The following is a 17638-nucleotide window of genomic DNA, read 5'->3' as shown; positions in this document are numbered from 1 at the left end:
GGTAACAGAAGGCAAAAAATGGGACTTTTCTAAACACACAGGGAAAGGCAGGAATATAACTTGGGAGTTTAGTTCACAACGTTTTACTCTCATTGCTAGGACACATCATTCAAAAGCTGATCAGAAATAGATAACGCTGTATTTTGTCTGACATTGCTATTTTACTTCCACCCACTGGCCCAACCCAGTGCAGAGTGGAAGCAGGAGAGCAGTGCAAGGGAAGGAACTCATACCTCCTTTCCAACCCAACCTCCAGACTCTTCTCCCTCGCTCATTGACATCACTTGAACAACTGTCACAGAGAGAAATGAAACGACTCTACATGAATCCTCTCACTTCAAGTATGCTCATGCTTATTAATTATCAATCATAGTTGATAAATCCTTGATTACTGCCTTTCTAAAAAAGGACTCTATGAAATCTTCATTTTAACCCTTTTACAGTTCATAGGCAGAAACAGCTTTTATGAAAGCAGTTCAGGGAACTTTGTCTTACTGTTTAAAAAGATTATGAATCAGAATATGTGCTGTACTATCTATAAAATGGACAGTTGGATTAACTGAGGCTTCTATTTCATCTTGTTCCACAGCAGGATATACATTATCCTGATGGTAATGCAAACCTTCATCACTGTTGCTTTATTGCTGCTCTTCAGTTTACAGATGCTACTTTAGTTTTCTGCTATTACCCCCAAACATAATAATAAATTATGTATTTTTATGGTTTAATAGATTAAAGAATTATAGATTAATAACATGTATCATGCTTTTGTAGCTAATTTCATTGGCTACACACCATATGCCATCTAATTGGAATTTGCTGTCAGTTTGTTAGTATTTTAAAACGTATTAGGCACTCAGGTGTGAATTAAGAAGATACACATAGCCGCTTTATATTGTTCATACTAGAAATTAATAACTAAGCAGAACAATGAAATATTTTTTCATTTTTATGAGAATTGAACTGCCCAGAAAAGTGTAGTCTCTAACAAATAAAACAATCCCTGACTTTATGCCACAAAACACTGATTAAGAAAAACAATTTGAATGAAAATGGTTGCACATAACAAAGCTACAAAAGTTTTCCAATAGCAGTTTTGAAAGACAGCTGTTGGAAGACAACTTTTGTTAAAATTACTTAATGTCAGGCATCTTTTTTCTTAAAAGTGACCGCGAAACATAAGCTAAGGAACATATCACATTGCTTGCTACCATATCAATTGCAAAGCAAGGATGAGTCTAAGATTCTATTTTCTTGTCTTGCACAGACAAAAATGGAAGATGCACACAGGAAAAACAAAACCAAAACCAAAGTTCAATTACCGTAACAAAGCAAACACAAGACCTAAACCAGAATTACATACCAGATGCAAAAGCTGCAGTAAAAGGTGCCTCAGTTGCCTTCGCAGTTGTAGAAAACCCAATCTACTACATTTCATCAGAGATAAATGTGCTTTACAAACCAAAAATCGACTGTAGCCCATATACCAGATTATTTTTGCAAACAAAATGAAACCACGAAACTGGTTACCTGCAAGCAATTAGTTAATATTTAATAACTACCCAAAGTTTAAGAAGAACAGGCTGAACCCAAGCTGTTGAAAGAGGAGGAGGCCATTTTGGGTGTGGCACCTGCAAAGTCAACAGGTGCTTGCTTAAATTAATTTAGAAAAACATTCTCAAAGCAAAAATATTTTCACATTGGGGGAAACAAGTGGATGAGGGAAAAAAGGGAGCTCACAGAAGATGGAGAAAATGAGGTATATTTGATGTTGTCAAATCTTAGGAACGACTCTGAAATTCTGAACAATTCTGGAATGGGTGAAAAAATGTTCAAGTAACTCTGAGAGAAACCAGTTCTTATGAAGTGGACGATAATATCCGCATTTAACTGGTGGGTGCCACAGCCTTGTGCTATGATTGGCTGCCATCTGGGCTCCATCTGACAGCAGCAGATTGGTATTCTCTGCACACGTTCTCACAATTCCTGTCGTCTATGTTTGCTGTCCCTTACACATACACACAATACACTATTTACTCAACTATAAATGTTTCTGTAATGTACACAAGCAGCATCTACAGTGCTATCATGCACCAGCATTCAGGATCAATCAGGTATTAATAATACACATCTGGTTAATCTTTTTACAACTGGTTTATAAGAAATATTTTCAATGGTGCGAACATTTTCTCACCTATATGTGTTAAAAACCTCTAATTTTTTGTTTGCTTTCCTTTGTTCTCAGAATAATAACAGGTCATTACTGCATGCATAATATTTTTGCTTTCACAATGCTAACTTTCTTTTAAGCAGGATAGTGAAATAACTGCAATGGGAACTGTAAGTGTGACTGAGAACAGACCAAAGCAGGCTGATGTGTTAGCACTACACAGAAATGTATTTCTTCACGAACAGCAATTTCATAAGACGGCTGTCAGCATTGATATACAAACTAAAACTCCTACAGGATCAACAAGGACAGCACTGTCCTTACTTAAAAAAGCAGAAGATGTTATTCCTCTCCATTTATTAAATGATTCAACATTGCGGTATGCCTGCAACTAATTAGTATGATCAACACAGTGCAGGACAGGAACAAAAGCAGACCAGCCTCTGAGATGTGCTGATGTAAAAAGCACACAGGCTATACATTTTTAAACCCTGTCCTATAATTTATAACCATTACATACTAATTGTTCCTTGATGGAACTTTCATTTGTAAGACTGAATTTAACGTCATTTCTGATTAGGCCTGTCTCTGGATATTAAAACTGACCACCAGGTTTATTCACTTACCAGTAGTTAAATAACTTACTTTCTTTAAGACTGTCTTATACTAAACATTATAGAAAACAGAAGGTCAGTTACTGACAAGTAAGAATGATACAGATGCACATAAAAATAACATATATTTATGGCAAAAGAGACAGAGAGAAATATAGGTATATTTGCTAAGTCATATACTTACCATTAGCACTGCAAAGTTACTGAAGTGTGTACTCTGAATAGTGGTAATATTGCCGGCAGAACTAATTATGTGGCACCCTTCTCCCCACCAGCCTCCATGTCCATCTAGAAGGTCAAAATCCCAGAAGGCTGCAATCGGGTCTATACCCTGTGCAAAGTGCCTCAGCCCTATAGTAAGAGGGCTGGTGAGGTTTCCAAAACTGCACCCATCTGCAAAAGCAATAAACTGAATCAGAGACATGGAGTGCAAAACCCTTATTGATGAATGCTGTGTAAAGAGATCAGATATGCTAAACTGTGGGGGAAAAAGCAATAGACATGTACTCTTAATGGTCAAAATCAAAGGTAGAACTCACATTCAGAAAGTTCTCCATAGTATAAATAAATCTGAATATTTCAGTCCTATAATGTGTCCGAATGATCTAATCATCCTTCACAAAGTAGATTTTTGGTTTTTTGTTTCAGATTCTTCAGTTATTACCAGTGTTACACTATTGCCCATGTAACTGCAGAAATGGCTCAGTTTCATGGTATGATTAATACCTGAGATAATTCTGCACTTTGAAAGTCACATTTAAACATCTTAAAAATGTTAATAGAAATGAGAGCACTATTCAGTATCAAATAAAATTAGTAAAATTGCCTGGGTGAATAATTAATCAAAATAATGACTCACTAGCACATACAATACATCACATTTAGACAAAAGCCTTTAACAACATCTGTTCTACCTCCATCGTATCAGAAAGTATACCGGTGAGTATCGATACATGCAACAGGGCACTACTCCCACCCTAAAAGCCTTATTCTTATCAGTGTCTAGGATGTTAACATTGCTATTTTCATTGTAAAGAGTAAAACAAGATTCTCTCCTACAGCACTGTGCTTTAAGAAATAAGCATCTGTAATAACAGTGCCAACAAACAGTAGTCCAAGATTGGCATTCTAGTCATACAGCAAGTGCATTTCTTTATTTGCAGGATAATTTGAATAAAATAATGCAGACAGGAACAATTGCAAACATTTGTACTAAAGAAAGAGACTGTTTCCAGCCTCTCAGCATACTGTATAATATACCCCGTATTCTCTACATAATCAAGTACACCGTAGCTTTTAGATTAAAGGAAATAATGCATAACAACTCCTCACCTATTTTTGCGAAAACAGCTGGAGTGGCAACCGTCCTACGTTTCCCATCATCTGCCAGATTTGATGAGTTTCCTGTGCTAGGAAAGAGTTTTCCATTCCGAAAGACAATAAACTGTAGCTTGCAAGTGGAGTTATCAACAGATTGCCAGGCTGAAGACTGAGAGAAGACAGACTGTGGCAAATGAACTGAAGCTACTGCTACGGCATTCTGTACAATGAGAAAAAAAAAGAAACATTTAAAATGCAAATCACAACAGGGTTGCTTTCATGATGTTTTAAACTCCTGTACAAGAAATGTGTGCTGCCTTCCTTTTCCAACAGACTGGAAGCAACCAAAGCAGCACGAGCTGTAACCATGGGAATAGGATTGGTACAGTGCATATTAAAAGAGAAAACGTTTTGATTGAATGTGAGAGTCTATATGGTCAAGCTCCCTGCTGCAGAGGTGAGAATGGTTCTTACCGTGCCTGCTAGAGGGTCCATCAACACTGCAGATCTGATTTAAAGAGACAACCTCTACCAGGTTTTCTCCTTCACTTAAAACAGAATCAGACAACTTACATTAAAACATTTCTCCGAAAGGGTATTTAAAGAGTATAAAAATAATTTTATTAATACAAAAAATTACATCAGCAGAGAACTGCAACTGCAGTAAACAACACATTTTATGACTATGTTTTTCTTGCTTCATATAAGGAAAATCAGTTAACTCAGTGTTTTAGTAATGCAGGATTAGAAAATATAATGGGCACTAATGTAACAGAAGAAAACATGATGGCACTAGCAGAAAATGAATGAAGACTGTCAGATCACTATAATGGCTTTGAGTTGTGATTGTGTTATACACCATTTTACAAGCAGATAACTCCCTTACAGCAGAGCTATAAAATACACCAAACATTATGTTCTGAGGACTTCACTCATCAAGCATTTTTTCCTGACAAAGTAGCAAACTAATCATTAAAGATGGAGATATTTACATGAAAAAACAAATGATGAGCAATGGGAAAATAAACAGGGAGTCTGTCCTGAGCCTTGAAGTGAAAAGTGTATGTATTTAAAAACAAACAAACTACAAAATGCTCTAATTTGCATTTCCCCCAAGGGCAAAGTATAGCTTCTGTGCACATAATTTACATAGATTATCACACAGTTTACTCATAGCACATGTGCGCTACCACCTCGAGAAGTAAAACAATAATCTTCACAATCACGTAAACAAACATGACATCAATATATATCCATGTGCAGGGAGAAATATACATGTGAGAGATAAAAGGTACAACAGATATCAGCAAACTAAAATAAATATTAGAAGCATCTAGCAACCTCACAATAAATATGGGAGAAAAGCATGAGTACTCTGTGATGTCATTGGGATGCTTAAATAAACAGATAAAGGCTTCTGTACAATTTTCTCTTTATTACCATGTGTATTTTGGAAAGGTTTATGATTTTAAAAATAAAAACTTAAAAAAATCATTTTAAAAATAAGTATTCAATCTAGGTGATGCCACTTATTAAAAATACTCAGGAAAAACAGAGCATATATCAACAGGACATTTCTACATTAGATTTAAAAATTACTGTGAAGGCTTTAATTGGAATTAACTGAGCTAAACATCAAGCACTCTTCCTTAGATCATTTCCACTGCCTAATTCACTAAAGCTGTTCATAATTTGCTTTATTTTATCTTTCTGAAAAAGATATATTTTACTCTGTATCCCAAAGTGTCTGTATATGCTGAACCTCTGATGATCTCTTTTTGGCCATAAAATTGTTATCAATAACTATGTACAGAAATTTTTAGAAATTTCATTTGTCAAACCTCAGATCACTGTTGAGAATGTATCTGGAGATGTACAGAAGTGTAAAAGAAGTTACAGTGTGATTAACTTCATATTTATACTAGATTTGTATCATTATTCTGTGCAGGAAAAAGCAACAGCAATGACACATTAAATTACACTAATTACTTCTTATACACAAAAAGAGAAAGCTAGAAGCATCTGAATTAGGTTATGATAATGAAATCAACAGTTAAAGGCACTGAGATAAGCAACAATGTGCTATGACTCGACAAGAGCAGTCCTATTGCACAAGCCAGAGAAAACAACAAGTTCAGAGCATTTATGCTAAGAGGGGAAATTGTCTAATTCATTGTGGTTCTCCAATTTCTTCTCCATTGTGACTCACTGATACCAATGGGGAAAAGTAAGTGTGGGGACAGAGCTTGGCTGTGAGACTGGGGAGGTGCGGAGAAGAGGCTGCATGCATCTGGAGCACGGAGAGCTTGCCTGCAGCTCTGAGGACAGGTTACACAGCTGAGGAAAGACCACAGTGATGTCCATCCCTCACCTGCTCACTATCGCCCCGTCTCTGCCCATGCAGAGAACCTTCAACCGTGTAGCATAAAAGAAAGGAACTCGATCCTGGTGCCCAGGTCTTACACACAGACTACAGCTTTGCCTCACAGGGGCGAAGTCAAACAGAGTGAAGGAAAGCTGTACACAGCCTACACAGGGATTTAGTGTGGACTGGTTGTACGCCTTGGGCTGAATGAGTAAATCGCACACACACAACAACTTCAAAGTACTTACATGACAGAAAACCACTTTTACAGAAATCTATTTCCTCATTAGAGTTCAGGAGAGTGTTTTTCCCTGTTTGTCTCCTCAAAATGTACCAAGATTATGAATACCCATAATATCAACTATTTAATATTATTTGCTAAATAATGCCTACAGTCACTTCCTGGGATACAATTGAATTGTGAGTACTGCCCTATGTATACCTGTTATTTCAAATAATTGCTTCTGAGTGCAGGCAGTCTGGTAGAGCAAAGGGACAGGTTGTTTCCTGAATGGATACATGTACATGTAAAGTCAAAATACTCGCTGCACAACAAATATTTACTTTACGTAGAAATTCCTCAAAATTAAACTTCAAACTGTCTGCTACAGCAAGATGCCTGCCAACAAGTTCCTGTACTAGGATATTAATGAAAAATGCACACATTGAGAGTGCCCACACATTCACAATGCTGTTTAAAAACATGAGTAAATATTTGTGAACAATCTTTACATCTAAGTTATGTGAGAATCTTCTTTTGAATAGCATTACTCATTATTCACAGGAGAGGGATGATGTGAGCACTCAGGCAATCCCTGTTATTGTGGTTGGAGCATGACTGGAGGCTCGGTCTTGGATTGTGCTAATTTTACGTATAGTGATGAATAAGTCAGTTCTCTGCTCTTGCCTCCGTTTCCCTCTCACTTAGTGAAATAAAAATGACGGTAATTCTTCTGCTCTGTAAGGTCCCTCAAGTGCAGAGATGAAACACAATATGGCAACAGATTATTACTAAACCAAACAACAGTAGCACCAAATTTGGAGTGAATGACTGTGCTTCAAGTGTTTCATAATCCACATAAATCATCTTATTAAAAAAAAGAAAAAATTGGACACCATATGACCACATAAGAACTAGCATTTCCAAGTGTACTAGTGGCAGCATCTCAGGAAGCTGCTCCACCTCTAAGAGGGGAGAAAGAGCACTAGAGACAGAACCACCATCAAGTGTCCTGCTGAGGAGCTGCAGCTTTGCAATGACACAGGTCAGCACCAGTATCGCATATTTTCCCTGGAAAAGCTTAGAGTCTGTGTCAGCAATTTGCTAGTTTGGATTTAGACATTCTGTGCATGTTTTCAAAACAGAATGTCAATAATCCGTTCATGACTCCATTTCACTTTCAGTCCAATCAACTGGATTGGACTGACAAAAAAGGAAAAAGGAAATCCTGAACATACTGTAGATTTTTCCAAGGAATATTTTTTTCTGCTGGAAAATGCCAGTGTTTTAAAACGAAAGTTATCCACAAAGATCGACCCATTTGTGCAATCTGCCCAAAAATCTGCTGTGTGACCTGCAGCCAGAGAAAGAGGGCTTATCAGCTCTGAATGAGCTCTGAGAAATTTTTGGGAGGGCTCCTAGGACTCCTGCCTTCCAAGTTTTCTTGGAAGCCAGGAAACTTTCCAAAAAGCCAAATGAAAGGTTATTTTGAACTCTCTGAATCATATTTTGGAAACTACGGTTTTGTAGGTACTTTTGAAGTTTCGTTTTTTTGTTTCCATTTCAGAGCTAATTTTTTCGTGCATGGAATTTTTCAAAATATCTCAGGACAAGAAACAGCACAAATAAATCCAACTGTACCCAAAAAGTTTTAAATTTGAATGGAAAACCTAATTCTAAAGAAGAAATGGTCCTCAGGATATTCAGAGCTACAAACTCTTGACATTTTTGCAGCTCATGCATGTGTGACCCTTATTAAAAATGTTTTAAGGGAAAAATGAAAGATTTAAAGTGAAGCTTTTTCCCCAGGCATTTTTATTCTGGTCAGCAGTCCATTCCTTATAATCAATGCTAGCATTTACAAGGAGTTTTTAAGTGTTTAGGGAAGACAGACTCTTGCCTTAGGTGCCTGTCTGATATGTTGGCCCTTCTACTTTCTCGTTTCTTTAAAGAGACTTGCTTCCATTTTCAACATTGCTTCCCCATTATCTTGTTCTACTTGTCTAAAACTTAGCATAGTATTGAGAGACCACAGCCATTATCAGATAATCGTTATCAAGGAAGATACTTCATAACTACTGTGAAATCACATAAATCAAATTATTTTCATTAGCTCTTCCTTGCATTTGCCTTGATACTAGATTGACTTTGAATTCAAGCACATTATTTCTGTTTGAGATAAAATATATTTCATAGGAAAGATTCTGATTTTGAGTTCTCAGAACAGTAATAAGGTACATTTTTCCAGTTGGAAATTTCCTTAACTTAAAAACCAGCACCTTAACAAGAGGTCAGAAGAAAACTGGAGGGGGAAAAAAAAAAAAAAAAAGAAAGAAGGAGTAAATGAAATAACCTGACTGCCTGGCGGAGAACTGGAAAAGCAGCTTCACTTCTTCCAGATTTTAAAGAATCTGATGAGGTGTTTCATAGATTCAGACACAAGATGCCATATATTATCTTCTTAAAGATCCAGGGCATTGCCAAAATGGGCATAAGCTACATAAAGTTACAGCAGCAGTAAACAAAAAGTAAAAACTAAGGTCTACAGGTAATAGCCTATATTACTAAATATGTACTAACTGAATTAACAGTGTGGTTATCATAATAAAATCCAGCAAATAAATTAATTATACATACACAATGGATTTTATTCAGGTCCTCAAACAAGACAGCAGATCCTTAGGAGCAACTGAAGATTTCAGTTTCTAGTTTATGCTAAAAGTTTGACAGTTAACAAAAAATTGCAAAACTTTTGTTGTTGTTGTTATTTTCAGCTGTCTCTCTTGGTAGATATTTAGATAATATTCCATTGGAATTATCTCAGTACATGATATATAAGATAAGGACAGGCATTTGGCCTAGTGCTCTGAGGCTGCAGGTAGACTGTACATGAGTACTGAGCTCTTTTTCTGGTATGAAAAGTATCAACAAAAGACTCCCAAACTATGGTTATACAAGACACATACTCAATGACAAACAATTTGACAGGTCCTAAAAGAGATACAATTGATTTTTTTTTTTTTTTTTTTTTTTAAATGGGAGGGTACGAAGCAAGGAAAGTTGGAGATCCCCAGCTGTTTTCACTCACCTACATAACCTTGCTGCTGATTTGCAACAGTTTAAATACCATTTTTAGACTGCTGTTAGAAAGGCTCACAGATGACTGACAAGTGAAAAACAAAATTTATGTAGATTCCTAGAGAGCAATAAAGAGATACTTCAAAAAAATGCAAGATAAAATCACCTGGCTAGTAAAATGAAGTTTCTAAACATGTTAGGATTATTCTGTGATAAAGTCACTATGTAGTAATGCCGCAGTCTGCGTCCATTTCAGTATCTGGAAAACTAAGTACGGAGTACAAGATACCTCTATTCTAGCCAGGCATAAATGCTGCTTTAATGCATAGTGAAAATGTAGCCTCTACAAGAAATATAGGCAAATTGTATGAAAAGGTACAAAACCATCTTAATGTGTGTTTAAAGTTCTCATTAATTAATAATAAAGGTTTTCCAGTGTCATGCTATAGAAATGTTAGATTTGGCAAACAGCATGGAAATTTTAGAAAAACTGATAATATAAAATAATCTTGGAAAACCTGATTTTCAGCAACCCATTTGTAATAAAAAGTAAAAAAAATCCTAATGTGGAGACTACATTTATTTTTTATTTCAAATTTGAAAACTTGGTAAGCTCAGGAAATTCACTGATAAAAGTTAACAGGATTTACAAGATCAAGAATGGATTAGCAGATCAAAAAAAGACAATTAGTATAATCAGAAAGCCTATGAAAAGGATAAAAACCACTGATCAGTGAAGCAAGTTTCAAGAAATGAATGGATACAGTGATAATTGCCAATAACGTTTTGCATACAGCAGTAAGTTCTTCAGGTCTATATTAAAAAATTACAAGAAAAGAAGTAGAGCAGCCATACAGAAAGAATCAGGAAGACATAAAACAAATGAAAAAAATCAAGTAATACATCTTTTATTTAACATCAATGAAAGTGTTGATGTTTACATGGAGACAATATTAGAATCAATAACGAGAATGAGAACATAAAGATTACCGCAAATGTCAAAGTAAAATTCAGTAAGAGCTGAATATTGTCATACAAAAGATAACACAAAGGGAGAAAAGGTATTCATTGAGGCTCAAGTGACTCACATCTGCAATAAAGGAACATTGGGCATGGAAATGATACTATGATGTTTTTGAGAAACAAGAAAAAATTCTGCACACATGTAAGAGCTGCAGACAGTTCGCAAACTTGAAAACTGAGCCAGTTAATGTAGATACCTAGTTTAGAAATCTTAAAATAGGCACATAAAAATAGAACAATTAACCAAAATCACGCACAATAGTAAAAAATAGACATAGGCATACCTATCTTCCTACTATTTGTCCTTAAAATTGAAGAGATCTTTACCACTTAAGTTACAAGAGCTTAGCTGCCTGTACTGCATGATGGTCAAGACCGCAAAATCCATTAACTACTGACACTCAGAGCAACATTCCTAATATACGATCCCATAGAAATGGAATCACCCTAATCACTACACTACCATTCCTAAACAAGAATCCCAGATTTACTCTACCTGAAATAGAACATAAAACAAAGATATCCTTCATTTGGGGTAGCATCAGTAGTAGCACTAAGTGGGTAACCTTGTGGCTCTGAACAGAAGACAAAATCCTTTCTTCACACTGTTGGATCAGCTAAGCAACCTCTCATACAATCAGGCTGCAGCTATAGGTAGGGCCATAATACGTAACTCCGATATTGTGATGGCTTCAGAGAAAGCCTTTGAAACATCAGTTGAAACAACAGTTGAAACAGGTGATTCTGCAAAAGCCTCAGAAAACACAATGAATCTGCAGACAACCTCAAATGTTATTGGTCCAGTACATACAATGTAAGAACAAGGATTAAGAACCATGTTTGTAAATGACTTACTGCTGATAATTTGCTAATATACTTTTTGTGTATCCAAAATTCCACAGCAGCAACCTCATTTTAAAATCTCCAGGTTTTACCCAAGTTTTCACCTTTTATGGTAATGCATCTTTTGCACACTGCAGCTTCATTTTTAAATAGGATGGCTTCTGGCAGTGCGCTCTACAGGAAGACTCACCCTCTTAGGAGTTTGGTTCACTGAGCCCCTCAGGGGATGCATTAGCTCCTGGAAATACTACCTTTTCTTCTGAGCAGCCTGGGATGAAGGAGTATTTTTCCTCTTTATTTAGAAGCTCAGTTAATCTTCAGGCATTAAATATGTGAGATCTTTCTGGAAAGATGATAAGCGTATTTGATTTTATTATTACATTGATGAGCCTGCTGTTTTAATTGTTGCAGATGCACTCAGAGGATGGGATGGGCATATGCTAAATTGTTACAGTTTTTAAATAGAAAGTCACAATAAATAATCTTGTGAGCCGTCTAGGTGGAACTTTCAGCTACATAATTACAAAGCTATCAACATGGATCTTTGGAAGGGCATCATAATTATACAGAATACCTAACTAACCAAATATCTTTTACAGCTCATTGACCACTGAATTCAATTATACATAAGCAGTATCAGTTCAGAAGAAGGAATCACATGAATTCTAGCTTCAGTATACCAGCATATATGAGGGGTTTTGCCATTACCACTCTTAATCTATTTTTTGAACAAGATGAATTGTGCTAATGTCGGCCTCATAACAGTCTTACTTTCTGCATGGTCCACAGCCTAGTAATTATCATACATAAGAAACTATTATGAATAAGAACAAAGAGGCTACTCAGACATAAAGTGTTAACAAAGATTTTTCTTAAGTTGAAGAAACACAATTTGATTAAAAGGAGAAGGGACACTAAGTGGCTTACATGCTTAAGAACAACCACTCTGTACTAAACAAAATTCACATGCATTATAATGGAGTGCAGTACATACCATTATGGATTTTATAATTTTTCCAAAGTCTTAGATAATTTGTGTATATCCATTTATTGAATATGAGTACACAGTGATGCAATCATTAGGTAATATAGTAATTCAAAACAACTGAATATTGCAACTACTTAATCACAGTAGATGATAGGATTTCTAATTTCAGTGATGTGGTATTCACACTTAGTTAAGCTAGATAAATATAAAGTTCATTTAGCAGCATAAGTGGGAATGTAGTAAAAAAGATTAATTGAGAAATTTTTAATAAACTATTTTGATATAATTTTCCTGAGGCAAACTGAGGTTCTACATCGCATATAATGTACAGTAGTCCAAGTATTAAGTATTTTTCTGGTGCTGCCTTTTCATAAAGATGACTGCAATGAAATGCTGACATTGCTGCTTGATGACTACTGAAACATTGCTCGTGTCTGATAATGGAGGAACACCGAAACTGCTGAAAATAATTTTTAGCAATTTGGGTCTTTTAGGAAGTGAATTTAAAAGTTCCACACCATGAAACGACTCAATATTCTGCAGATTTTGAATTATTTGGATATTATCCTCAGGAATGATCCCTATTGCCTGTAGCCATTCAACAATTCGGACCCAGCACTACTCTTACAAGCCGTAGCTTGGGCAAGGTGTACATTTCTAGAAACAGATGCAAGATCACTGCATTCCTTTGCTCTGCTATATAGAGACAACAGAGTATTTGAAGAAGTGGTAAGATTACCTTTTCTTTAATTCATGCATGCACAGCCACACTTTTCTTCACTCTGTTACAAGATACAACTTCACTGTTCTCATTATAGTCAGGAAAGTATGCCTCCTCAAGAGGAGCAAATATGGTTTCTTCCCTCCTTCCATTCCCAAACTCAGTTTTCCATTTTGAAAAACTGATATATTTTAGAGTCCAACTGGCCAAAACAATCTGCTTCCTTAATATCAGTCACTCAGTTGATTTATTAGCTTCTACAGTACAGTCAGGATCTGTTGTAAGAAGAAATGTAAAAAAAAAGTGAGTAAAGTGAATATAGCTACACTGCCAAAAGAGAGGTTCTGAGTCACAGAAGTGTCTTCACATTTGAATGAAAGTACCCAATGTCCCCAGGCCCTTGAATTGCACGTTTGTAATGCGGATGTATATCAATGATGGCAAGTGACATTTTAAGAGAATTCTTATTATTGATATGTTGAGTATGAAGGAGAAGACACACACTTCACTACTGCTGGTGCCTGTAGTTGTCAGTAGCTGCTGCTCCCCAAAGCTCCCATGCAAAATCACATACCCTGCTCTGTAAGTCTCGTTTACATCTTCAGGATTCTGATGCACCCAGTGTGGACACAAAGAACAAGATATTGAGCTGAGTATGACAATGAAACGGTAAAGTCAGAATTTAATCTTTAAAGTTCAGTTCTGGCCAAATGCTGTGCTGAACACCTAGTTAAAGTACACCAAACATAGGTTTGGTGCATATGTTTGTGTGTGAAATAAGAGACCATACATATTAAAGTAAAGGGATTTATACATGGCTACATTTACATGAGCTAATTATCAGCACTAGCAGGTAGAAATTTGTGCCACAGTGGTGATGTGAGCCTTTGTTTCTGTCTTTCTTGACAACTGAACCGAAAATGAATGGAGGAAAGGAGGTCACCTGGAAAGAAAGTTGTCATTTTGTTAAGAGTAGTACCCTCTTCCAAGCCATTCTGGTTTTGGGTTATATATAGAAAATGTGTATTGTCTGAGTAATAGTATATTCCTCCATTCCTTTTGTTAAAGAAACAATGTAAGTTGTCCTTTTTGCAAGTAATATATTTGCAGATAGGTTTTCCCCAACCATCTAAATTAGAGTCATGAGGAAGCTTTGAAAATAAAACATTGTGGGATGCGTACTTAAGTAGGTTATACTATAGTTCATGTGAAAATCTATTGTGTCGGTTCCTTGGTTCAGCAAGAAAGCATTCACAGTCGAATAGAACACTTCTACCTCCAGCTGAATCACATGTACTCTCATTGTCCTCATCACAGATTACTAGTTTATCTGGACAGACTCCTTAGCCCAGAACGCATCTGTTCAAACAAGTGCTTAGGGACAATCTATCTTGATTTCTTCTACTAAGTTTTTCTAACGGATTTGTCACAGACTCATGTGAACACCAAAAATATTTGCTAGCATTATCCACAGTAAAATGCAATAACAACCGCAATGAAAGCAAGGTCTGAGTGAACCTTCCATCAGACTATGTCTCCCCCAATCTAGTGATCACTTCATACAGTCCTGTTAGTTGAAGAAGGTTGGAAGAAACCTAACTGGTATTTCTTAACATTTCACAGATGCTAAGAAACCACCTAGGCACGTGTACTAATTTTTATTTGTTACTGCAAAACCAGTAACTTGACATAGTCAATGCTGGGCATTTAATTTCTAAAAGGTCATTGAATTAAAATGTTAATCCTCTAGTCAAATCAAGTTTTGTAGCTCAGCTGCTACAAACCAGTGATGATATTCTCCTGATTAAGATTTTAAAATACTAACATACATTATCAGTTCTTGTCATCAGTCATCATTACATGGAAACTTACAGCTCATATTGGCTGAAGATGGTTTTATATTTCTGGGGCAGTATGTACTCCATTGCTGCCACTCAAGTGTGCACCTTTACGTTGAGATGCCAAAGAAGGTCACTTGAGACTTCTTACATAGTGCATGAACCCAACTGAGGTCTGCACTAATCCCAGGAGGACGATCCTCTCATCCCCATTCAGTGATTTTTGAGAATGAAGATTCTTAATATAATAGATTTCTAATATAATGGATTTCTGATATAATGGATTTCTGATATAATGGATTTCTGATATAATGGATTCCTTTAAGTACTCGGAGAGGTGCTAACCTAGCTAAAGTTAGATAGGATGAAACTCATATAGTAATAAATTAAGTCTTCTCTCCCCATTTCTTAGATCAAACAAAAGAAAATAACAGCAATCTTAGTTCTTCCAAATGCAAAACTGCTTTCAGTTTGCAATGTACTACAGAAGAGGATGGGAAAAGCATAGCCTTCTCATTTTGCTCATAGCTTTTGAATTATAAGTTTCCAAGTATTAGTGCTGCAGGGCCTGTATACTGAAAAAGTAACAGCAACATGTTAATTAAAAATAGCGGTCTGTATGCCATGAAGTGTTCACTTCTTAAATCTTGTAAATTAGTTATATAAGCAGCAAATTTGCAATTTAATCAGTAGAAAATGAATTGTTTTACATTGTTATATGTAAGCATTTGCAACGGTTTGAATATTTTTGGTCTTTGCCTCTTGCTCTACTGGTTTTCTAATCTTTTTCAGTAAAGGTCAGTTCTTCTGGCATCAGTATATTTAATGTGTTCACAAATTTGTACTAAAGGCCTTTATTCTGAAGGGCTTCATTTTATTAGTCAGACACATCAACAGTGTGTATAATTCAGGCTTTCTCAAGGGCTTCCACTGCCAAATTTGACTGATTTTTTTTTTTCCAAGTGTGTTATCATTCTTGCTGAATCACTTCCAGTCTCCTATTAAACTGATATGACTTTATTTTAGGCAGTAGCAATGTTCATTTTCTAACAGAAAAACTTAATATGTTCACCATTTCACTATCTTTTTCCTCTGGACTACCCAGTTTTACTTTCTGTATTAAGTGGGATGGGAGAACTTTGCTGAATCCTGCACATGCATTTCTGGACTCTTACTACTGCTACTACCAGATGCCAATATGAGTACCTGAGTGTATGAATTAATTATTTACGAGCGAGGATCTGAAAGAAACGTGCTCAAGGAGGGAAACGGAAAGAAAATCAATACAGAAAAAATTGAGTCTCTCACGCCAACTGAAGGACTAACATCGTGTACAAAATTAATAACTAACATCATTAGCTGAAAGGCATTGTAATTGGAAAAACTGGCAGAGTCCCAAATTGTCTATTTCAGCAACAAGAAAGAATTACATTTTTTTATCATCAGGAATTCTGAGCCCTGGAAGCTCTGTATATCTACAGTGGTATGAAAACATCGCTCCTGAGGGCATAGACTCTACTAAAAACTGTATTCCCATTTTTCTCCTATTTTTATAGCAAGTATGAGGGCCTAGAAAAAAATAGAAAAGACTAATTTAGCAAACTAATTAACAGACTTCTCCAACTACACCTAGACTTACTGTGTTTTGTTTCTTTCATAACTAGACACATTACCTGAAAAGCATTAAGTATATGTCACAACTTAAACAAAACGAAATAACTTCAGTTAACATCTTATTTTCTTCCATACATAAACAACACCAAAAAATTGATTGGCCACTTTGTGTTCTTCTGCCATTTTAAATTTTGATATTTCCTCATTTCTTCAACAGATCTACATTAAAAATGCAGTGACAAATACATTAATAAGAAAACAAACCCATATTCACTAGTTATAAATATCTTGCAGTCTAGCTCTTAACTTTATCACATATTTGGGGCTCTCTGAGGGACATAGCAAAAACATACTCTCTGTATAATTCTGACATCCTCAAGCTTTTTAGATTTTTTCTTTATTGTCTCTGCTCAGAAGCAATAAGCCAAAAATGATGCAGTCTGCATGTCTGAACAACAGCATTTTCTTGCTTTGTAACCTTGACATGGAGAATGCAAGATACTTGTATTTGCTAAGCCATGGTCTATTCAGCATCATTGTGTTAGCATTACTCACCAAGTGGAATTAAAAACTGCACTACAGTTACCATGACGACCAGCTGTCTCCTACATACAGCATCAGTTTGAATTTGTGCAGACCATTTCTAACAATGATTTAAGTCAACAAATTCAGTATTACCCTAAGCTAAAAATCTGGTTTAAGAACAAATAAATATTTTCAGTTTCATAATACTACTTAGCACAATACACTAATTCCAAGTATGACTTCAGAGATCTTCAGAGAGTTGCAGTGACTTTTCTCAGAAATTAAAGGTGAATGGTAACATCCTGGTCACTATACAGTT

General features: G+C 35.9%; 1 protein-coding gene across 1 annotated transcript in view; it reads right to left on the bottom strand.

Annotated features, from left to right (window-relative positions):
* LOC135990990 (adhesion G protein-coupled receptor A3-like) overlaps positions 1-17638 on the bottom strand; it is a 272534-nt gene that overhangs the window by 50045 nt on the left and 204851 nt on the right. Inside the window, exons 13-14 of the mRNA XM_065639202.1 lie at positions 4117-4324; positions 2969-3177 (exon numbers count right to left, since the gene is read on the bottom strand). Coding sequence (XP_065495274.1) covers positions 2969-3177; positions 4117-4324 — 417 coding nt within the window. The remainder of the gene's footprint in view (positions 1-2968; positions 3178-4116; positions 4325-17638) is intronic.

The sequence above is a fragment of the Caloenas nicobarica genome, chromosome 7 (assembly GCF_036013445.1).
Source record: "Caloenas nicobarica isolate bCalNic1 chromosome 7, bCalNic1.hap1, whole genome shotgun sequence".
NCBI classification, from domain to species: domain Eukaryota; kingdom Metazoa; phylum Chordata; class Aves; order Columbiformes; family Columbidae; genus Caloenas; species Caloenas nicobarica.
The sequence above is the reverse complement of the archived record's forward strand: the minus strand, read 5'-3'. Positions and strand labels throughout refer to the sequence as shown.